General features: G+C 43.2%; 1 protein-coding gene across 1 annotated transcript in view; it reads left to right on the top strand.

The window, feature by feature from the left end:
- Positions 1-24701, top strand: part of kcnh8 (potassium voltage-gated channel, subfamily H (eag-related), member 8) — an 85263-nt gene that overhangs the window by 16740 nt on the left and 43822 nt on the right. The window contains exons 2-7 of the mRNA XM_072676481.1: positions 2921-3154; positions 5879-6010; positions 9316-9446; positions 12049-12283; positions 13686-13843; positions 22018-22243. Coding sequence (XP_072532582.1) covers positions 2921-3154; positions 5879-6010; positions 9316-9446; positions 12049-12283; positions 13686-13843; positions 22018-22243 — 1116 coding nt within the window. The remainder of the gene's footprint in view (positions 1-2920; positions 3155-5878; positions 6011-9315; positions 9447-12048; positions 12284-13685; positions 13844-22017; positions 22244-24701) is intronic.

Raw genomic sequence — 24701 nt, 5'->3', positions numbered from 1 at the left:
GATAAAGAACTTTTGCATCAAGAAGAGAGAGTTTGGGGGTCTTTTAAAGGTTCTTCACACTCACACATCTCTTTGGCAAACATGATTCTTTATGGAACCAAAAGAGGTTCTTCAGGTGTCACTCAAAGAACCTCGAAAAAACGTAAACCCACACCAGCAGGAGCTCAAACTGCACACACTTTCAAACTGAGAGGAGAAAATGTACAACCTAAATGGATTTCTTTAGGTGTGCATATACATTATACAGGCTTATGCAATAGTTTGGACACCCCTGGTCTGATTACTTGGGTTGTTGATGTGTTTCTGTCATGGTGGGTTAGGCCAGACACAGAGGGATGAACACTCGCAGAGATGGGTCCAATGCAAGTACTTTAATAACACAATAGAAAATCATACAAAGAGGAAACCAAAGCAAACAAAGCAGCAGCTAATGGGAATAAACAGGAAAACAACGTAAACTCAACAAACTAGAGGGCAAACACAAAGCACACCTGAGACGTGGAGTGTGGGGCTCTGGGAGCTGAGCTGGGTGAGCAGGGCAGGGAAACAGGGATAATACTAACAAAATCTACAGGCCGTCCCTGGGGAAACAAGGGGGGAACTAAGGACGCGCGAGAACTGCGCTGAGACTACTCAAAAAGAGGAGGAGAGAGCTGGGGAACCAGCCGCAGAACCAAAAACGGCTAGGCTGACCAAACCTGACAATGCAGCATGGAAGAGGGTCTCGGGCTACCTCGAGGTCCTAAACTAGCAATTCTCAGCCAGGAACAGCCAGCGTGTCAAAGCTCCTTAAGTACCCCCAGTCTCAGGTGAAACACATTAACAAAACTTAGCAAACAAGAAACACACGTGAAATCAAATGAGCTGAACCAAACACACGAACCTGAAACAAGAGACTGAACTGAGTCACTGAATTAAAACAAGAACGGAAACCCAACAAAAGTCCTTAAGTGAGCCTGTGGACGGCGGCTTGGAATTGCCCCGGGAGAGGGTGTGATACAAAGGGGCTGACAGTTTCTAATTACTTGATTGAACAGGTTATAAAAGCAATAAATGCAGCATGTGCAAAAAAGAAAATAAATGAAATATGATATTTAATAACCTATGTTTTATCCAGTAGGATAAATTCAGTAAATTAGTAGGAATAGTGTGTAAATGTGCAGAAGGTGTTTATACTGTATTTAAGCTTTTTTCTCATAGAGCAGGGGTAAGTGACAGAGGCTGGAGTCCAGCACAGTTTGCTGATAAAATGGCAATTAACAGGTGAGCTGAATCAGGTGTGCCCCAGCGGGAATCCAGCCCTCCAGGACCAGAACTGCCCACCCCTGGTGTAGAGCATTGGTTCACTTAACATCTTTTAACAAATACAACATATCACATATATGTCACTTAACATATATATGCTTGTTATAATGGATCATTATTAAACAGACATCTTATTTACATTGATAAAATCATCTTATTGAACATCATTGTGACATTATTGATCCTAACTAATCGGTTCAGTTTAGATATTTTGTGAGGAATGAACAGAAGAAAGGCCTGAGGATATTATCAGTGGATAAGTGGTGTGAGAGTTATGGGAGAGTAATGTTTGTGGAGTTTCTGGGGGCGGGGCACTGCCTCTCTTTTTGTGCCTTCTCTTTAGAAAATGAGAAAATTTCTCTCCCGCCGCCAAACTCTCAGGATATCCCATATCTGATTTACACGCCGTTACGGGAAATAGTCCAACTGTGAAAGCTCATCGAAGGTGCCCAGAAAACAACAGAACAGATGCTGGGTTTGAGAAACAAGCCAGCAAGAAAATTCTTTACTCGCCTCCCTCTGTTCACTACACATACCCAGTCTACACAGACACAAATCAGACACGCAGAAACCTCCCCGTCCACACAGAGACCCCACCTGCTTCTGACAGCTTTAGCATAATTGGACAGATTGAGCACCTCAGCAATATAAAGACTATTACTCATCAGTGTAATCAGATATACCTTTTGAACACTAAGGGCTTTTAATGATGAAATAACAGATGTTCTGTCTGGGCCTTTTCTGCCCATTCCACCCATTACTTCTTAAATCTGATATCATTTACATTTATATTTACATTGAAGGCGTTTAGTAGACGCTCTTCTCCAGAGCGAGTTACAGAAGAGCTTTACTGCTAGTTTGGATTAATTGGATTGACCGAAAGATCCCTCTATTCTTGGACTACAGACGTCAGTCTGGAGACATAATACTCTACACACTCTATGCACTAAGTACTCTTGGAAGAGGAGGGTCTTCAGTCTGGGTTTGAGGACAGCGAGCGTTGGACTCTGCTGTTCGGACACCCAGGGGAAGTTCGTTCCACCACTTCGGTGCAGGACAGAAAAAAGTCTGGACGCTCGTTTGACCATCGCCATCAAGTTTCATTGGCTATAGAAGATGTTACCTGTAAGGAATTTGTAGGGTAAAGGCTTCTAATAAGGTGCAAAATACCAGGGGTCCTGGTATTTCTTAGGACCCCCTGATAAAATCACAGAAAGTATTCTAGTAAATACATTTTAAGAATATAGTGTATTTATTTAATTATGTGTTAAATAAACTCTCACAGTGTAACTACAACTTTAGTACTGCTCTGCCACAGGGTGGCGCTGCAGTGAACTGATTCACCCAGTTAAATACTGTCTTTCCAGTCGTACGTTTTAAACCCACCCACAATCTGAAAGCTAAGTTAGCTAACTAGTCTAATAGCTAATGAAGCTAACAGCTAACAGAACATGTGGTTGTTATTGTAACTCACTGGATTTTGGGGGTGGAATAAAGCATAATGTGAGAATACAACCCAGGGGCCGCCCGAATGCCATAGGGGGGTTAGCACACCGGCTTCACGTGGCACGTTAGCTCGGCCATAAAATCTCTCTCTCTCTGTTTCTTCCTACAGATAGCAACTTCATCCTGGCCAATGCTCAGGTATCGAAGGGTTTTCCTATCGTCTACTGCTCTGATGGATTCTGCGAGCTCTCAGGTTTTGCTCGCACTGAGGTCATGCAGCAGAGCTGTGCCTGTAAGTTCCTGTACGGGCCCGAGACCAGTGAGCAGGTCATCCTGCATGTGGATGCCGCTCTGGAAGAGCGCAGCGAGCTCAAAGAGGAGATCATGTTCTACAAAAAGACTGGTGAGAAACACACATCACACCAGCACTCCAGGCTCATCCCTGGAACCTTCCCTCTGTTGTTCGTACTCATGTGTTTTCTCAGTCTTTCAGCAAAGAAAAAGTAAACTTGAGAAGTTAGTACTCTTTTTACATCTAAGACCTATTATACATATATAGACTACACTATAGACTGGTTGAGCTCCAGTACTTTAATTATGTAATGTAAACCAGTACTCATTATTTGATTAAAAGGTAATGGTTTACATCCCAACATCCACTGCTAGAAGTCATTACTCCTCTCGTCTCAGAAACACAAATTCTTCTGACCTCTAAGTTTGCCCATTTTACTTGCTACTATCTAGCTTATGTTTCCTTTGCCTTGAGTTCACATCTCTCTCTCTCTCTCTCTCTCTCTCCCCATCTCCCCCTGTTTTTGTGCTGGAACTGTCATTTTCAGTTCATGTCACTCCTAAAAGGAATATTTTCCCTCTTGAAACAGATTTAGTTAATTGAATGTAAATTTGTTTAGCTTACAGTCTCATCTATCTGAGATTATATCATATATGTTCACTCACTTTCACTTTTAGAATCATCAAACCATGCCTAGTCTATTATATCTTTCTGTCATCTACTGTGCCTGCCTGTAGTCTGTTGTGCCTTCCTATAGTCTACTGTACCTTCCTAAAGTCTACTGTACCTGCCTGTAGTCTGTTGTGCCTTCCTATAGTCTACTGTACCTTCCTAAAGTCTACTGTACCTGCCTGTAGTCTACTGTACCTTCCTAAAGTCTTCCGTACCTGTCTGTAGCCGATACTACCTTCCTATAGTCTGCTACACCTGCCTGTAGTCTACTGTACCTGCCTGTTCTCCATACTACCTCCTATAGTCTACTTTGCCATCCTATAGTCTACTGTACCTGCTTGTAGTCCAGGCTACCTTTCTGTACCTACTGTACCTTTCCACAGTCTATGATATCTTCCTATAATCTTCTGTACCTGCCTGTAATCTGCTGTACCTGCCTGTAGTCTACTGTACCTGCCTGTAGTCGATACTAACTTCCTAAAGTCTACTGTACCTTCCTATAGTCTACTGTACCTGCCTGTAATCTACTGTACCTTCCTATAGTCTACTGTACCTGCCTGTAGTCAATACTACCTTCCTGTAGTCTACTGTACCTGCCTGTAGTCTACTGTACCTGCCTGTAGTCGATACTACCTTCCTATAGTCTACTGTACCTGCCTGTAGTCTACTGTACCTTCCTATAGTCTACTGTACCTGCCTGAAGTCAATACCACCTTCCTATAGTCTACTGTACCTGCCTGTAGTCTACTGTACCTGCCTGTAGTCGATACTAACTTCCTATAGTCTGCTGTACCTTCCTTTAGTCTACTGTACCTTCCTATAGTCTACTGTACCTACCTGTAGTCTACTGTACCTGCCTATAGTCTACTGTACCTGCCTGTAGTCAATACTACCTTCCTATAGTCTACTGTACCTTCCTATAGTCTACTGTACCTGCCTGAAGTCAATACCACCTTCCTATAGTCTACTGTACCTTCCTATAGTCTACTGTACCTGCCTGAAGTCAATACCACCTTCCTATAGTCTACTGTACCTGCCTGTAGTCTACTGTACCTGCCTGTAGTCGATACTAACTTCCTATAGTCTACTGTACCTTCCTATAGTCTACTGTACCTGCCTGTAGTCTACTGTACCTGCCTATAGTCTACTGTACCTGCCTGTAGTCGATACTAACTTCCTATAGTCCACTGTACCTTCCTATAGTCTACTGTACCTGCCTGTAGTGTACTGTACCTTCCTATAGTCTACTGTACCTGCCTGTAGTCGATACTACCTTCCTATAGTCTACTGTACCTGCCTGTAGTCAATACCACCTTCCTATAGTCTACTGTACCTTCCTATAGTCTACTGTACCTGCCTGTAGTCAATACCACCTTCCTATAGTCTACTGTACCTACTTTACTCAAATCAGGATCAGGACACCAGCACTATCTGTAGGCTAACCCTTTGATGGCTGGGTTACATTTTCAAAATATCCCCAAAAAACACACCTGACAATTTTTACCAAGTCCAGTTTGGCGGGCCAACCACAAACCTGGCTTCTCCTCCAATTGGAGGAGCACAGTGGGATGCTGTCAGTGGAAGAGTGTTGCAGTGCAGTTGGATAATCTGTACAATGGAATCACCAAACAAGGAGCTGATAGAAGAAAGAGTGTATTGGAGACAGAACCCCCTAGTGGAATGGCGACAGAAGCGCTCTAGGACAAGGCTTGGAATAGCACTGTGCTGCATCTTTCATCATTTCCCACTCGTTTAGCAGAGGGTTGTTTTTCTTCACCCTTTTCTGTTCCTCGTATTGGTGAGGCTTTTCCTCACCCCAGAACAAGAGATCTGACAAAGACCTCACCAGCTGTGAGCAATCAGATGGAATTCCCCTCGAGGCTTCCAGTAACAGGCTATGGCTGCTATGACACACACACACACACACACACACACACACACACACACACACACACACACACACTCAACACACAGTGTAATGGTCTTGTTGTTCACAGAAGTTCCACAGTGATGGATCCTTCCATTCCCAGTTTTCTGTGCTTGCAGACGCCGGGGATATCCTGCACCCTGAGTTCCTCTTAAATCATCATCATCCTGTGCATGTGTGTGTGTGTGTGTGAGCTGCTATCATACTCTTTTTTGTCTCTCTCTTCTCTAATGCAGGTTGTGTGTTCTGGTGTCTGCTGGACATTGTGCCCATTAAGAATGAAAAAGGAGATGTTGTGCTCTTCCTCGCTTCCTTCAAAGACATCACAGACACCAAGGCCAAGGCCTTCCTCGAGGAGAAGAAGGAAGGTTGGTGTGTTTATATCTGTGTGTGTATGTGTGTGTGTGTGTGTGTGTTTACCTTCACGTCAGATGTCCTGGTTTTGGAGAGTTTTAATGCAGTTAACAACCAAATGGGTCAACTGAAGTCTCCCTGTGTAGGGTTGACTATTACCATGGCATACGGTATTACTGGGGATGGGGCTAGCAAAAGCTGCGCAAGTAGCAGTGTTTACATATCCTGTGCTATTTTATAAACTGAAAATTGATCAAATACAGTGTTCAGTTTGCTCAGACTAAATAAACACCATGTACAGTTTAATATCAAGCATTCAATAAATGTCAAACCACCAATCCAGAGCGATTTATGAGATTACTTGTATTACAGAGGCAGGCCAACATAAATAGTTAGGAGTCTTGCCCAAGGACTTATGGACTTATGGAGTCTACTGTACATGCTTGGAGTCCACGCTACCTTTCTATATTCTACTGTACCTTTCCACAGTCTATTGTATCTTCCTATAATCTGCTGTACCTGCCTGTAGTCTGCTGTAGTCTGCTGTAGGCTGAATAAGTGGCAGCTTAGTTTCTGTGAAGGTCATAAATGTGAATGTGGAAGGGGACAGTTTGAGGTCTTCTATGATACAGGCTCTTTAAGTCGTTTGTAGGTGACAGGGGGAGGTTCTGAAGGAGCTGTTAGAGGAGGGAAAACACCTGATTCCCATTTGACTAGTAACCTAGATCGTAGTTGGCCTCAGGCTCGAACGCAGAGGACGCCGGACAGGGAATCCCAGTCTTTCATCACCTTTATCTCGCCCACTTCGGTCATTTATCTCTCGTTATTCCCTCTGCCCTTCCTTCCCCAGTTTGTCTTTTTGTTGTGATTCTCCCTGTCTCTCTCTCTCTCTCTCTCTCTCTCTCTCTCTCTCTCTCTCTCTCTTTTCTCTCTCTCTCTCTCTGACCTGCTGTGTGGTAGTAGATTGGGGTTGGATTCATTAGGGTCTATTATAAGCACAGTGCTCCCAGACTCCCTGCTGACTGCACTCTTTTATGGATGTATCTCCATCGCTGGCCCCTGCGGCTTGATGTGATCTCCACCCCTTTGCTATTAGCCATCCCATCCCCCTCCTTAACCATCTCCCCATCCATCCCCTCTTTTTTTTTCTTCCCTTCTGGTCTTTTTCAATTTGTAGTCCAGCATGGCCTCTGGTTAGCGAGGTCAGCCGCTGGACTGTAGACTCAGCGCGATGCTTTGTCTCTGTATTACTGTGGTATTTTTATACGTGTCCTCATAAAGAACCTTTTACAACCCACATGCTAACAAGCTCATATTCATTCATATCAGTGTCGGCACGCAGCAGCGATTGCAAGCTTATAAAGGGGACCAGGTCCCTTTCAGAGGGTCATGGGAAATTCTGTAATAACGCAGTGTTGAAAACTCTCAGGCTCTTGTGCACTGGTGCTGAAATTGTCTTGATTGAAATTACAACACCAAACATTACTTGGCTGATTGACGGAATGGGGAGGAATGGGGTGTTTATGTGAATTTGATTGATTTGCCCAGTTGATTGAATTATTTGTGAGCTGTTTGTCATTTGTTGCACTTAGCTTAGTCTTAAGCAGGTCCAGTATAGAAAAGCCACATCGTGTTCCACAGTGTTGCACCAGTTTTGAGTAACAACAATATGGTGGTCCAATATAGGGGGCAATACAAGTGAAACCAGGCCATTGTAAATAAAAACAGGGTGAAGAATTACTCTTATTTGCTGTTTTTATTAAAATAACAGTAAACAGGTCTTTCCTTTTGCATCAAAATTACCTTCAGTAAAATGACCCTCAGAATTACCAGTGGATCACTATTGTTCAGGGTGAAACAGCACTGGTGCCAGCACAGAAAAGGGGAACGATGGTGGGGGACGTGACGTTAGATTTTATTCAGAGCGACTTACATAAATCTCCTTTTTAATGGAAAGTCCAATCTGCTTCTGAGATACACCACAACACCAGCCTCTCACCACACGTTTACATAAAACCTTCAGCCTTCAGAAGGAGCTCTTACTGATAAAACTGGTGTGATTTGAAGGGAAGGCTTTTGTGTTGGAGGTGCTTGAATGTGTAGCGGTGGGCCTGAGATTGTTTATGGCTTGGTTTATGCTCATGCACACAATGAACAAACCAAAATAAATAGAGATAAGTCGAAAATAAGACCTTACAGCCGCTGTCTGCTGATTTTAAATATATAAAAATTAATTAAATACTAAAAGCGCCACAGAATAAACATTTGCCGATGTTCTATTCACTACATATTCATATATATTTGTATAGTGATGCAGGTAAATGCTCTAAAAATGTAACATTGCAGCTCAGAATGTAAGGGCAGGTCAGACAGCCTCACATTTACGTGAACCTTTATTCAGAATAAGCGTTAAAACTGGGCGGGTCAGATTGCTGAATGATTGGCACTGGAATCAAAATGGCAACATAAATCTCTCCAATATCATTTTTTCTCAGAGTGAATTCACCACAACACTGTAGAAAACAGTTTGTGAAGAATCGTGAACATGTGTAGACAGGGGCCTTGAAGTGATGGCCTAGAGGAACCACTTCTAATGAGCTTTTAATAATAAAAAAAACATGGATTCACCAAAAACACACCAAAAGTCCATGGAAAGGTTCTTTTATGCTTCTGTGACTTACCAAAAGAACCCTTTTGGCAACTTTTTGAATAATAGAATGTAAATATTAGATTAACTTGAATTTATAGTCTAGTAAATAGTTATAGTTAAAGTTAGTGAAAGTTATATAGCTGAAATTAGTTGATTAAATTGCTTAAATTAGATTTTTACATTCCTACTAACAGCTTGTAACTCCCACTATGGGTGGGTATTGGGTTGTCAGATTCGCAACCATAGAGGATTGTTCAAACATGGGACACATTTTATTTAACTGCAGGCAACTGTGCCTTCACTGTTCACTGAAGCCGTGGCTTAAAGGTTAGGAAAATGGGTTGAGGTCTGAAGAACTCCAGTTTTATTTGCTGGACCGGCCAGTTGGGGTTGGGGTTAAGTTCAAGTTTCAAGTTTCAGGTTTATTTGTCATTTGCACAACATGTCAGAACATTTATGCATTAAAATGCTTGTGGTGAGGCTTGGGTTGATGCTCTACAGGAGGAAAAAACTATATACATACTAAACATATTAAAATAGTTATATAAAAATGATATTAAATAAATACAAAATATACACAAAATACAGAATAATATCTTATAGTTAATAATATCTTAGGTTATCTGGTGTTTTACTGGTTTAATGGTGACGTTCTTTGCCCCTTTTTAGGACGTCGGCGTGGGCAGGTTAAGGGCGGGTCCCCATTCTCCTCGACTCGCCTTCGCTCCAGCACTGTCCTCTACCACATCTCTGGACACCTTCACAACCGGCAGAACCAGAGCAAAATCAAACTCAACAAGGTGAGAGAGAAGACAAGAGTTCACACATTTCGCTGATTAAGACATTTCAGATGGGTTGTTATGATCCCACCACGTCTAGAGGATGTTGGAATAACAATATATTATATATGTTCTATTAAAACATATTTTAATTATATGAAATCAGGGGAAAGAGGGAGGAGCAGACAGTATTAGATTTGGCAGATGATTTTGGTTTAGTTTTAGTTTTAGTATTTTGACTATATGTATATGTATATTAGTTTCAGTCACATTTTATTTAGTTATTGTCAGTTTTAGTCTAGTTGTGGCCGATGAAAAATACTAATATTTTGGTCAAGATAAGATAAGATTAAATAATTAGTCCCACAGTGGGGAAATTCACAGTGTCACAGCAGCAAAGAGATTGCAAGATGCAAAAATGTAGATAATTTACCAATTTAAATTATAATAAATAACAGAATTCAATTTAATTCAATTTAATTTTAATTATGCAGTTTTAAGATAATATTTATTGCTAACTTTCTTAAAATGGCTAGAAATTGTTATATTTAATAGCAGGTTATTGTCTGAAATCCTGGAAGGAATATGTCCATTTAGCAGTTATTTAAGTTTAAAATGCTGACACTTTCACTGATTGATTTGATTGATTGATTGATTGATTGATTCACTTGTCTAATTTAGCAGATCCAGTATACATACAGTACCCAACAGTATGGTACAGTATGGTGTCGTTGTGACTGAGGGTCCAAAGACTCGGTTCCTATGTAGCCCCTTCAATGAGACAGCTATTAAAATCTATCCAATCACACTTACTAAATCTGCTGTGTTGTGTAGTTCCATCCTTGAGGAACCTTTGGAGGTACTTTGGGGAACCTTCGAGAAAAGGTTTGTAGAAGAAACAGGTTCCTTAGGAATCTTTAAAAGGGTTCTCCACAGTTTCAAACTGAAAAACCTCCCAAAGTTCCTCAAGCATCTGATACTTTTAACAGTGTAAGGGAATCAAACTGGACAGCACCAAAGAAAGGAAGCAAAACAAAGCAGAACCACACGTCCCATCTCTGGATCCAACTATAGGTAGCTACAAAATAAAGGAAAGACTACTCTAAACGCCCCTGGAAAATATCCAAAACACGGGTGGTGATGGCCTCTAACCTATGCAGCTAAACAGAGCAGGGTTCTACATGAGGTAGAATGTACAGGTGCACCTCTCTTACCTGTTTGAAACCCCAGGTGGCACAAACAATCAAACGCCCTAGAAAACCATCCTAAATTCCCAAATTCAGCCATGTCACTCCACTGATGCGATCAGGTTCAACCCCCTGACTCTGGTCTACAAAGCCTAGACTGGACCAGCCAGCCCCTCCGTACTTGATGGCAATGGTCAAAAACCGATCTGCACCAAGAGCCCTTCCAGCTTCAAGCACGGCTCGGCTCGACCCGCCATCCTTTAAGATCCACGGAAGACGAGCGACTTTTTACTGTCCTGCAACGAACTTCCCCTGGATGTCCGAACAGCAGAGTCCAACGCTCGCTGTCCTCAAACCCAGACTGAAGACCCTCCTTTTCTGAGAAGACTCAGGCGAAGAGAAGAGTACTATGACACAGAAGACACAGTGTAAAACACCCAGACTAAAGCAGTCCTAACATAAGAAATTAAAATCAACCAGTCTGACAGCAGTCATCTCTCTCGGGCAGCCATCTTGGTCTGTGTCTTTCACCCCTTAAACAGATGAATATCTGTAATAGCATCAATAATCAATAACAGGAATGATATCTAGAAATCTATCTTCTATATAGAAAGTGGTTACAGCCATTTCGATTAAAATATAGATACTGTAGATAACTACACTATGATATGAGCCTGCCTAGTCCCTGTAGAGAAGTACTGCCATTAGAATAGGACTCTCTGGAGCAGAACTACATCATAAACCTATTGGCACCATGCTGCCTAATGCCAGGGGTGGGCTAGAGGGGTATAAAGCCCCCCAGCATTGAGGAGCTGTGGAGCAGTGAAAGAACTGTGTTCTCCGGAATGATGGTGCTGGAGCTCCATCCAGTACTTTTAGGATGAGTTGGGGAGTTGAAGATGATGAGGTAGGGTGGTGGTAATCCAACGTCCTGGCCTCACTAACACTCTTGTTGCTGAATGCAATCAAATCCTCATAGCAGTGCTTCTCTCAAATCTAGTAGAAAGCCTTCTTTAGTGGACAGTAGAGACAGTTACTTTTTAATACCCTTGATTTTTAAATAAATCATGAAAGAGCCAGTGTCCCAATACTTTTGTCCATTTAGTGTATATAAATAAATCCTACAATGTGGCATTTTTCCAATATGTCAATGGTGTCAGATACCACGGGACACCTTCAGAGGTGGAGTTGATGCCTTAACAGGTCAGCACTGCTTTGGCGACAAGAGAGGGATCTCCTCAATTTTGGCAGGTGGCACTAATGTTATGGCTGATTAATGTTTATATACATTAACCGTAATTGCAATTACAAATCAGATGAGCTGCTGGTGGAACTAGACAAACACCCACAGCTGTGTGTATACCAGCAACACCAGCAAGCCCATGATCCCACAGCTTCTCCATCTGTAACCCTACCCTTGTTCCCTCTGCCAACAGAACGTGTTCGGCGACACGCCGGCGCTGCCAGAGTATAAAGTGGCAGATGCCAAGAAGTCGAAGTTCATCCTCCTCCACTTCAGCACGTTCAAGGCCGGCTGGGATTGGCTAATTCTGCTGGCCACCTTCTATGTAGCTGTGACTGTGCCGTACAATGTGTGTTTCATTGGTGATGATGACCTGACGCGCAGCACCACGGTCAGCGACATCGCTGTGGAGATCCTCTTCATCATCGGTAAGGGAGCTTACAGTCTCGACATCAGACCTCGTCTGTGTTCCTTCCTCCAGATTTCTCACACCATTTAGCCTCTCGTGTGACGGCGCTCATCTGGTGTAATTTCCTCCTCATCCAAAATGCAGTCAAGCAGCCTTGGAGGTTCCTCAGCTTTGCACTGGAGCTCCGGAAAGCTAATGTGGGTAGCAGATAGTGGACGCTGATACCCAGTGGACGTGGTACCCAGTAGTAGTGTAGTGGTGCAGGTGTACTGTAGCTCTGCACCTCTGAGGGGAACACTTCTGATTTAGTGTATCTGCATCTGTTGCATCTGTAATGTGGTGATGCCTCTCCGTCTGGGTATTTGGGGCTTAATTTTTTATAGACCATTACCACCGTGAGCAGTGTCCTCACATGTGTCAGACCCTGATGAGTGGTAGAACCTGCCCAGGCCTCTATGCAGTGGTTTCTAATCTAATTTCTGTCTGAGTGCTTGACACTCAATATAATATCATGCTGATAACATTACATTATACACCAATCGGCCATAACATTAGTACCTAACATAGGATAGGCCCCCCATCCGCGGCATGGACTCCACAAGACCTCTGAAGGTGTCCTACTGTGGTCTCTGGCCCCAAGACTAACCTTAGCAGCAGATCCTTTAAGTCCTGTAGGTTGTGTTAGGTGGGACCTCCATTAGTGTCCATGATCCTGTCATTGGCTCAGTGATGGTCCTTCCTTGGAGCGCTCTTTTTTTGGTAGGTGTTGACTTCACTTCATATCAGGAACACCCTTCAAGACCTGATGCCTGATCTGTTCTGGAGATGTTCTGACCCAGTCATTATCTAGAACATCACAGTTTGGGTTCTTTTTGTCAAAGTGTCTCAGATTCTCACGCTTGTCCATTTGTCCTGCTTCACCACCTTCTTCATCACTTTCAAGAACTGACAGTTCCATTGTGGCCTAATATGTAGATCCACCCCTCAACCTTAAAGGAGCCCCTGTAGATGAAGATAGATCCATGTTTCTATGTCACTTCACCTGTCTAGTACCCGGTACTAATGTTATGGCTGGTCGGTGTATTATAAAACAATGTAACGCTTGTAGTCTAACAAGCAACTAGCTCATGCACAGCAGTAGTGAATGAGGAAGGTCATCTTCTAGTCTGACCGACTGGTCTCTCCATTCTTATGATGATTTGTGAAGCTTTACCAGTTTCAGACTGGTATTAGAGACTGGGGGTCGGATTCATGAACCTCAGAAACGCAGTTCAATACTCTGATGTATTTTTTTTCCAGGTGAGCTCAGTAAAGCTAATGCTAATGCTAATGACCTCACACAGGGCTCTGCTTCACAGACTGTAGATGTTTGGAAGCTCTCTGTCTGAACCTGCTGACCTCCTGTTTCTGACTCATCACAGACATCGTGCTCAGCTTCCGCACCACATATGTGAGCAAGTCGGGCCAGGTGATCTTTGACGCCCGGCAGATCTGCATCCACTACCTGACCACCTGGTTCATCATAGACCTGGTGGCTGCGCTGCCCTTTGACCTCCTCTACACCTTCAAAGTCAGTGTGGTGAGTTTCTGCTGTCAGTCTGCAGCAGCTTTATTAACTAGAAAAGTGACTTTCCTGTGGTTCACACCTCCAGAGAGTTGCTAGGCTGTTGCCATGTGGTCACTAGGGTGAATTGCTAGCAGTTGCTGTGATGTCCTAGGTGGTTGCCATGGGGTTGCTAAAGTTTGGCTAGGTGCTGGCTGTGGTGGTCCCAAATGGTTGTGATGGCTTTGTCATACTGTTGCTATGATGTTGCTTGGCAGTTGCTGTGGTTATCTTAGGTGCATGCTATAGTATACCAGGTGGTTGATATGGTGTTGCTAAATGGTTTCTAAGTAATTGCTATAGTGTTGTGAGGTGTTTTCTACAGTTACTTAGTGGTTACTACGCAGTTCCAATTGTATACCAGATGGTTGTGACATGTTTGCCATGCTGTTGCTATGATGTTGATGTTGCTGTGGTATCCCAGGTGGTTGCATTAGTGTTGCTTGGTAGTTGCTGTGGTATCCCAGGTGGTTGCATTAGTGTTGCTAGGTAGTTGCTGTAGTGTTGCTAGGTAGTTGCTGTAGAGTTGCTTATTTGTTGGTAGGATGTTGTTATGTTTTAGCTAGGTGGTTGCTATGGTGTCCTAGGTGGTTGCTATAGGTTGATATACTTTTGTTATACTGTTGCTAATTTTATTAAAGCAACAATACTAACATTTTAAAATGAGGCAATGCAAGTTGTGACGTGGGGCCTCCATGACCTGCATGAACTTTTGGTAGGTACTGACCACTGCATACCAAAAACACCCCACAAGACCTGCCTGATGTTCTGGAGATGTTCTGACCCAGTCATTATCTAGAACATCACAGTTTGGTTCTTGTCAAAGTGTCTCAGATTCTTACGCTTGTCCATTTTTCCAACACCTTCATCATCTTTAAGAACTGACTGTTCACTGTGAATGAAGATAATCGATGTTCACCTAAGTGAAAACTGATGTTATGGTTTATCTGTGAAAAAGTAAATACCCCTAACCCTAATCATTGGTTGGGCTTCTTTTCCAAGCCAACACTTCCCACAACTGGAGATCAGTCTTTCTCATCGCTGTGGAGGAATTGTGGCCCACAGGATTGCTTCAGTCCAGTCACACAAAAGGGCTTTAGAACATTGACTGCCAGTAAAAGGCCCTGACACAGCATCTCAGTGGGCTCAGTAGGGTTTCAGACAGGGACAGGTCACGTTGGTTACCTTTTCCCTAAATATGGGAAAGGATTATTTATACACTGCCCCCTGCAGTAGGAACTTACAAACGTAACATTAGTGGCGTTTTCTCTGTATTCAAAAATCTATAACAGACAACTAGTTAGACATCATATAACCGCACTGCTTTTGTTATTAGTGCTGTAGACAGACTTCCACACTTTCTACTATACTACTAAATGTGCTGCTATTTTAAGCTCCCTTATAAACACCTTGCTTGTTTGAAGTGATAGTAACTTCAAGCTCCTGTAGATGGCGCTGCACAAAGATGACCAGGCTATGAATACATGTGGAGTGTGTGTCGGGAGTCATAGATTGAGAAGATGTGGTAAAGTGCAGTGAGGATCTCGTAGGATGTGTGGAAAGTGGGTCCCAAAGCAGATACAGTTATTGATTGGGCTAAAAGGAGTGACCGGAAGGGTCACTCCTTTTAGCCCATATGGAAGCTCACAGTCATACGGGTCTACCAGCTGTGTCAGAAATCCCAGCCTACCGGGAATTCTCTTTAGAATTGTGTCCGAAAGACAAAACCATTGGACAGGGACAGGGCTTGACTTGCTTCTAGAGGTCAGCGCAGGAGGTTCTTCACCACCAACTTCTGAAAGAACTCTCCACAGGGACCTGCAGACCATCAACATACAGAGCTGAGTGTCCCACAAGAGGCCTTCACTCACTTCTGCTCCAGAATGAGGAGAATCTCCTGTAGACTGTAGGGATTTCTGCCACTGCTGGTAGACCAGTATGACCATAAGCACTATTTAGTCAATCATTAATTGCCTCTGCTTTGCCCCCCCCTTTTCCACACATCCAACGAGACCCTCACTGCACTGCACCACCTCTTCTCAATCTATGAATCCCGTCACACACCCCACCGGTATTTATAGCCCCATCATCTTTGTGCAGCGCCATCTGCAGGAGCCTGGAGTTTCTACCACTTTAAACCATCAAGGAGGCTAAGTTGCTACTGTTACTGCTACTGTTGCATGTCAATGCCCTGCTCTAACGGAGACTTACTTGACCACCTTGTTAATTTTGATCTCCACAGTCCATATTCATACACTTACTACTTATTGCATGTCTAATGCTGTTGTGCGACGTTAGGACCCGGCCGGGACCTTTGTTCCTCATTTCGTTTCCATTCATCTACAGCAGTTCTGGACCGAAAGTAAATTCCAGATGAATTCAGTTATGGGAAATAGTGGCATCTTCAAATAGCAAAGCCGCTCAGAATGTTCAGGATATGTCCTATTTAGGAAGGGTCACTGCACCTGAGCTGACCCTTCACTCCCTTCTCCTCACGTCGAGTCTGCAGGACGTTTAATGTCTGTTCTGGTTTGGGTGGATCAGGAGAAGAGGCTGGCTGACCGGGATCACAGAGCTTTTGTTTCTAATTGAGAGGAAAGCCAGACAGGATTTCAGTTCGGATCAGGCTGGGGCGATCGATCAGCGCTGCTTGGGTGCACACACACATGCACACACACACACACATACACACACACACATATATAAATATATAATAGTAATAGTAATGAAGCCTCTGTGAGCTGATTTAAAGGAAATCAAACAGGACTTTAGTTCCACTGTGGCTTATTAAGAGAGAGAGAGAGAGAGAGAGAGAGAGACAGAGACAGAGAGAGACAGGGAGAGAGAGAGTGTGTGCACGAGAGAGAAATAAAAGGCCTCGTGATCCTGGTGCTTGTAAAATGAACTTCAGCAATCTCTGGGCTGTTCCTTCAAATCTGAACCAATTACAGATTTCACCTCCCTCCCCTGGTAACCCTCACACACACACACACACACACACACACACAGACTTGAGCAGACTGTATCTGAATGTCTGTGCTGATATCCTTTTTCTTTCTACTCCCTAATGCTCCTGATATTCCCCCAACTGTCCTTCTCTCTCCTTCTTCTACATAGAGAAACCTAATGCACTGAATAGACAGTGGTATGCAGGACACCCCTGGTCAACAACCCTGTTACTGTGAATCGTTAAGTGAGCAGAAGTTCAAATGAATCCAGGCGTATATTTAAATGGATCGGGCATTGTCTATTTTAATCCTAATCTAGTTCAGAGTCTTTGTTTTAAACACGGTGTTCAGAGCGCCATCTGGTGTCCTCAAGGCCCCATTAATGTACATTATAGCCCAGACGGCTGCAGCAGCAGTGCGGACGTTCTCAGAAGGTAAATAAAGAAGTTGAGGTTCTAATAACTGAACCTTTATAAACCATCAACATACGGAGCTGAGTGTCCCGCAAGAGGCCTTCACTCACTTCCGATCAAGAATGAGGAGAATTTCCTGTAGACTGGGATTTTTACCACTGCTGGTAGACCTCTATGACCGCTGCTTCCTTCACACTATGGCGTTTGGCATGACCAACTGCAGTCACTCCTTTTAGCCAATCATCAGCTGTATCTGCTTTGCATATAGTGTAACTGTATTCTGCTTGAGAACCACCACAGTTCTTCCACTGCTCCACAGCTCAAGGCTGGGGGGCTTTATACCCCTCTAGCCCATGCCTGGCATTAGGCAGCATGGTGCCAATAGGGTCATTTTTACCTGCTCCAGAGAGTCCCATTCTATTGGCATACTTCTCTACAAAGACTTTTGCACATCTGTATCAGCAGTGGGTACAGTGTAAAGTAGCCGAACGCGTTCATCAGAAAGGGATGTCCACAAACTTTTGGAAATTCGTATAGTGTATTGTGACCAGGTGTACCCAAACTTTTAAATAGTATATTGTCCAAAAAGGGGTTATTTAAAGTGTTTTTATACATAATCATCTACAAAAAGGGGAAACAGCCAGGCTGGAAAAAGATCCTGGAAGCAACGTGGTAGGGAATGTCGTCTGGAAGAATGGCGATCCACCCATCCAGTACACTTCCCAACATTTGGAGAAACTATCCCAGCCACACTAGAGCTGTTCTGGTGGCTTGGTGGAGACCCAACACCTTCCTGCGACACTTTCCGTTGACTAATGTCGTGGTCTGTGCTTCACTGAACCAGTAGGCCATTTCCAATCGTACTCTCTTAATAACAGTAATGTTCTCAAAGTGAAAACCCCAGAGAGCCATATCCTCCTCCGTCTTTCTTATTAATATTTGATTATTAGATGAAGGATGTCGCCTGTTATGCTGTGGATTATTATTTAATGCTGCAGGGGCAGGGGAACGCTGGCTCTCTGTGGAAGTGGACCAGGGATTAGTATAATAATGGACAATTTAATGGGTATTATTTACAGACTCCGCCTGAGGCTCCACGGTAACGAGCTGATGGATAGCGCATGTTTGTGCGCGAGTGTGTTTAGTGTTGAATGGTGTAATGTGGTGTAGGCGATCCGTGACAGTTTGCAGTGGATACGGTGTTAGTGTGTTGACTCCAGTCATAATTGGGTGTGCAGCATTACCCACAGCTAATGCCGGCTCACTTGCTGAATACACTGGAGTGGAAACTCTCCAGTTGCTGTGAAGGGCTTGAGTGACATTTGTGATTAGTGGGAAACGACAGGCCTCTTTCTAAGACTCACCACATTACGATGCACTGAGTTAGGCTATTGCAAATACACCAATCAGCCAAATCATTGTGCAGGTCCCAGTTATGCAGCCAAAACAGCTCTAAAGCTCTAATAACATTAGCAGCAGATCCTTTAAGTCCTGTAAGGTGAGGTGGGGCCTTCATGACCAACAATGAGCCTTGGGCGCCCATGACCTTGTGGCTGGTTGACCGGTTGTACCTCCTTGGAGGGCCTAGGGCCTCAAGTACCAGCCATTCTAAAGTATTTAAGAGTTTTCTGATGTGGGATTTGTTCAGTTTCGGAGAACAATGAGATCTGTCGTTATGAGATCAGAGCTGTGAACATTTTTTATATATAATTTTGTCCAATGTTCCCGCCTTTTTGTCTCACATTTGGTGCTTCCAATTAATCCACCCTTTCGTAGCTCCCCCCAGAGGAGGACTTAGCACGTCTCCTCTGATACATGCAAAGTAAGCCAATGCCTCTTTTCCAACTCACCAGCCAGCCATCACGCTTAACATTGCTTTTAGAGTAATGAGGGAAGGGAGCCTCGTCTACCCATCCCTAGAGAGAGCACAGGCAATTGTGCACTCTCAGGCTCCTGCTGATGATGGCAAAGCAGCATGGCTCGAGATTCAAACTTGTGACCTCCGGGCTGTAGGGGAAGCGTATTAGACCGCTGAGCCATTTAGAAATCAGAACAACGGACTTATGTGGTGTAAAAGGTACACCATCTATTAGTCATTAATAAATAGTTCTGAGCAGAAGAGGATGGGTCGGTCCACCTTGTAAGTCTTGGTTACTCCCAAGGTTTCTTCCTCCATCTCTGAGGAAGTTTCTCCGGCACTGTGGTCTTTGTCTTGCTCACTTAGGCTCTCATGTTTTAATTGTTTAGCTTATTTCTGGATTTCTGTAAAACTGCTTTCTGACATTGCATTATGAAAAGCACCATCAATAAATTGGACTTATTGACTTCTAGGGGCAGAAAGCGTCACGTTTGGCAATGCTCTCCAGGGGATAGAGTGTTGCAACAGGGCTCTGCGTACTTGATGTTGCCCTCCAGGTTACAGAACATTTCTGCAGGGCCATCTGTGGAGGCCGAGGCCAACGAGGCTGGCACTGGAGCGGGTGACCTGGCAGCTGATCAGGAGACTGGTCAGCCAGTGCTTAAGCTGGCCGGTTAGGAGACTCAGCAGCCACTGGCAGAGCACTTGGAGAAGTTAGGGTTGGATTTAATGGTTTGGGTTAAGGTTAAGATTAGGATTAGGTGCAGGGTTTAACAGACAATCATCCACATTCAGCTTAGAGTTCAGTTGCATTCAATACAGATTCAGTTGAATGTCAGGTGAACGTCTACAAGGCATCTACAGTGGACCGTCCACGTGAAGGGTTACCAAACATTGATAAAACTGCTGCACGATCAGACTGATAACTAAAATGTAATGAATGTGTCATCAGCCCTTAAGAACCCTTCCAGCTTCAAGTACGGCTCGGCTCGACCCGCCATCCTTTAAGATCCACGGAAGATGAGCGTCCAGACTTTTTACTGTCCTGCACCGAAGTGGTGAAACGAACTTCCCCTGGGTGTCCGAACAGCAGAGTCCAACGCTCACTGTCCTCAAACCCAGACTGAAGACCCTCCTCTTCTGAGAGTACTCAGGCGAAGAGAAGAGTATTATGGTCTCCATATTGACTTGTGTTTAGTAGAGTCTAAGATTAGAGGAGCTTTAAATTTTAGTCTATTTAAACTAGGTGAGGTTCTTCTTCAGTAAACAGTGAAGCACTTTTGTAAGTCTATGCCTTAAATGCTGTGAATGTAAAATGTAAATGTCATAAAATGTTTTCCAGACATAATAATTGGAGCATTTATTTGAACATATTATATTTTCTAAAATATGTATATTAATATGTATTGACATTATTTCCTAAATGACAAACTTCCATGACTTTTTCAAGCCTAATAAGTGTAAAATGCCAAATTCAATCATGAAAATAATCAAATAAACGTTAAAAAACCCACAAAACTTTCAATAAAATAAAACGTTCTAAGAAAGTCCAGAAAACGAGACAGCCTGAACGTTCTGAGAAGCAGAAATGTCTAGCTGACCACGATCTGCTGGGCCACAGCCAGCGCCATGGGTGGGGCTTTGTCCGATTTGTTCATTTTGTCATGTGACTCATTCACCTTATTACCCTGCATGGCTAAAAACCTTCTACTTCAAGAACTGCTACTCGTCTGCAGGTGTTCCTGCATGGCGAAATGCCACCCATGACTCCAGAAAGGGCTGATGTTCACTACTTGAGTGTTTGTATACATGGAAAATAAGGAAAAGCGTTAAACAGATGAACCTTGGTCCTACCATTTCTCTAAAAACGTGAGCAGCAAAGTGAGGTTTGGAATTGCGCAATCGATCCACGGTTCGAATGGAATTCTTCTGTGTGAAAGCAAACCGGCAATAATGAGCCTCTCTTCCGAACGAGCGCCGAATTGCTCCTGGGTGTGGACTTATGTATTCGGGACAAATGTGAAAATGCTCTTTTTTTCATTTATCTAGAACCCTCATGTGCTGCTGAGACATAACACATGGGCAATGGCGATGTCTGTCCTGCTGCCCAACCCATCCAAAAGAACAGCTGCAGCCAAAAGAATGAAAATGTGATTTCCTTTCATGCTGTCAGTCTCAGACACACACCTGACGGCTGTGGATCAGGATTATAACAGCTGTGTTTTAACACTTTTATAGAGACGTACACACACACACACACACACACACACACACACTGTTGGAGAAGCTCTATTGTTCTGAAGGCCCCTTATATAACTCTCTTTGAGGTCAGCCCTCTTTCACTCAAGCTGTTGTACAGGGTGTGTGTGTGTGTGTGTGCGGGAGTGTGAAGGTGCATGCACTGCGTCCTTCAGCTCCAGTTCATTTCTTAAGAGAATTTTGCCCCACTTCACCAATTGTGTGTGTGCATGTGTCCCGCTTTACTACATACTGCAACCCCCAAGGCCCCCCGACTCTTTAATGTCTCCCAGTAAAGCTTTTACCGTTCCAGTTTGCTTGTGTATAAATATGCACTATATGGACAAAAGTATTGGGACACCTTCTCTTTTTTCATTTGTTCTGAAATCAAGGCTATTAAAAAGAGTCTCTCCAGCTTTTGATGGAGTAACTCTCTCTACTGTCCAGAGAAATAGGCTTTTTGCTAGATTTTGGAGCTGCATTGCTATGAGGATTTGATTGCAAACATCTTAGATGACTTGACCCTATTGAGCACTTAGCAAAAGCCTACCAACTGCCTGGAAGTGTGTGTGTGCCTGTGTGTGTTTGTGTGTGCATCATTGTTTATGTGACATTACAGTGGTGTAAATGTCTATGTCTCACCCACTCATGTTGTTTAAATATGCCAGTAAAATGTTTGTGGGTTTCCGTCAGGTGTCCCACCGTCAGGTGTCCGTTGTGCACCTGCTGAAGACCATCCGGCTGCTCCGGCTGCTGCGTCTGCTGCAGAAGATGGACCGCTTCTCTCAGCACAGCACCGTGGTGCTGACTCTGCTCATGTCTATGTTTGCCCTGCTGGCTCACTGGATGGCCTGTATCTGGTACATCATCGGCAAGAAGGAGATGGACAGTAATGCCCACAAAAACAACTGGGATATAGGTGAGATCGCAGTACTTAAGTGTACAGTACAGTACAGTACCTGAACTCATTCACAGACTTAAGGGCATAATTATATAATCTGTGAATGAGTGCAGGGACTATATAATATAATTCATTTATTTATTATTTAGGTCAGTCTGCACTGGGGAATATATATATATATATATATATATATATATATATATATATATATATATATATATATATATATATAGTTTTTGTGAAGTGCAGACTGACCTAAATGTAATGACTGAATAATAGTGCAGACTGAAATAATAAAAAATAAAAAATAATTTAAAGAATTTATGAAATATATAAATAAAAAATAGAAATAAAATAGATATGTAAACAGATGTAATAAGATAAAATAGATCTAAAATAGATCTATTTATATATAAAATGTGCTAAACGTGCAACATAATGCTGTTTAATTAACAGGAGATAAATAATAATATATAATAATATATAGAATATAAATAATAATAATAATAATAATAATAATAATAATAATAATATTATAATATTATTAATATTAAATAATAATAACAATACTACTACTACTACTACTAATAATAATAATAATAATAATAATTTTAAATAGCATATAAACATGATTATACTAACTCTGATTATACCTCATTTTAAAGAATGGGTGAATTCACCAATAACATGCCCATGTGGGGCCTGTTTGGTCAGTGATGGGGCCAGGAATGGTTAAACATGGGCCCCATTTGAGATGTACACTGCACACAGGGCCTTGAGATTAGTGTGGGCTGTAGAGATGGGACCCATTTGGGAAGCCCAACTGAGTCCCAGCAACAACACATGTACAAACTCATTTAGAGCCCATGCCCACCTGGAACCCAGCTTGCCCCCGTTCCACCCATGTGAGCCCCACATGAGCATGTTGGCTGGGTTATGGGTTCTTTAGTGAAGAAAGTGATGCTTTACAGAACTGTGACACCTCAAAGAACCATGAACATGCTCTGGTTGAGGGACCTCTCTTTAGGGTGGAAAGCTTTATTCACTGGTAAAAGTAGAAGCACCTTGATTAACTTTTGGAGGTTTTTCAGTTTGAAACTAAAGGTGCTTTGAAGAACCGTCGAGGAACATTTTCTTGAAGGTTCCCCAAAGCGCCTTAAGAGGTTTCTCCACAGTGTCTTCCTCAAGGATCCTATTCTTTTATCAGTGTAGGATAATTAAACTGGACCGCACCAAAGAAAAGGGAACAGAACACCAAACTGGTTCCACTATTAACATAAGGAACCCTTGTCAATACTATCTAGAACTCTTTTTTTGTAAGTAAGCATGATAGTTTATTAGAGAAAATAATAGCCATCAACATAACCAGGACTTCACTTCCGTTAAATGGTCGAACGAGCATCACACTGAACACACTGTCTCTCTCTCTTTTTCTCTGTCAGTTACTGTAAGATGCTCGGGGAGGCTTTTGTGAAACTGGGGCCTTGAACAATTCTGAATACCTGCCCTTGTTAAGCATGAGCACTGAACAGGTTCATCAGGCGTGCTTAACCGAACCTCCCGTAGAGTCTTCAGTGTTCTGCTGGAAAACGACCAAAAGATGAGGAATGAAATAAAGAAGGACGCAGAGAGAGAGAGAGGTGGAGTGATGAAGGGCTTACAGGATGATGAAAGACTGCTCAGGTGCAGAGTCGGATAGTGAGGGATGGCAGGGTGATGTGGAGACGAGGAGAGGCGGGAAATGAAAATGACAAAGAGCAAACGGAGAGAGTGCATTTAAGCAGGAGAGCACAGCACTAGCCCTACTGCAGCACCCCCACCCTCCTTCACCAGCCAGTAATTAGGCCCAGTGAGCAATGCTGTGGTCAGCATCGACGGGCCACTGCTGGGATGTGGCCCCTGCGCTCTCTGATCAGAACTGATGGAGAACTCTTTCCATCCTCCATCCCCTCGCCAGTGACGTCGCTGACCCCCAGGCCTGCTTTAGAGGGCAGTTACTATAGCAACAACGATCTGGAAATTTATGGGAATGTAAGAGCAGGTAAAACTGCTTGGTGGCTGAGCTGACAATTAAGTGGAAGCTGTGTTCAAATGTAACTGCAGTGAAGCGATGGGAATGAGCACCAGGGAGCAGCTAGCAGCAACCGGCGAGCTCCAAACCGCCTGGATTACAGCAGTATTTCCCACCACTTCATCCTGTTGTGGGGCTGCTTTTGTCCTGATGGGACATTTCCCCTCAATCCTGGGTCCCTATCCAGTTTGTTTTTGCTTTCTGATCCAATCCAAATACTTTAATATGGAGTTCTGTCCAATGCCAATCTGACTATTCAGTTTAAAACATGCTAGCTGACAGCATAGCCATCTATATTTAGCATGTGCACAGCAAGCAGTGTGTTATTTAATAGCATGTTTATGATAGTGATCCAATTTATTTGACTTATTTGGCGGAATGATTTGACTACCAGGGTAAAATGCT

Source organism: Salminus brasiliensis, chromosome 3, assembly GCF_030463535.1.
Source record: "Salminus brasiliensis chromosome 3, fSalBra1.hap2, whole genome shotgun sequence".
NCBI classification, from domain to species: domain Eukaryota; kingdom Metazoa; phylum Chordata; class Actinopteri; order Characiformes; family Bryconidae; genus Salminus; species Salminus brasiliensis.
This window is presented reverse-complemented; position numbering and strand designations above follow the sequence as displayed.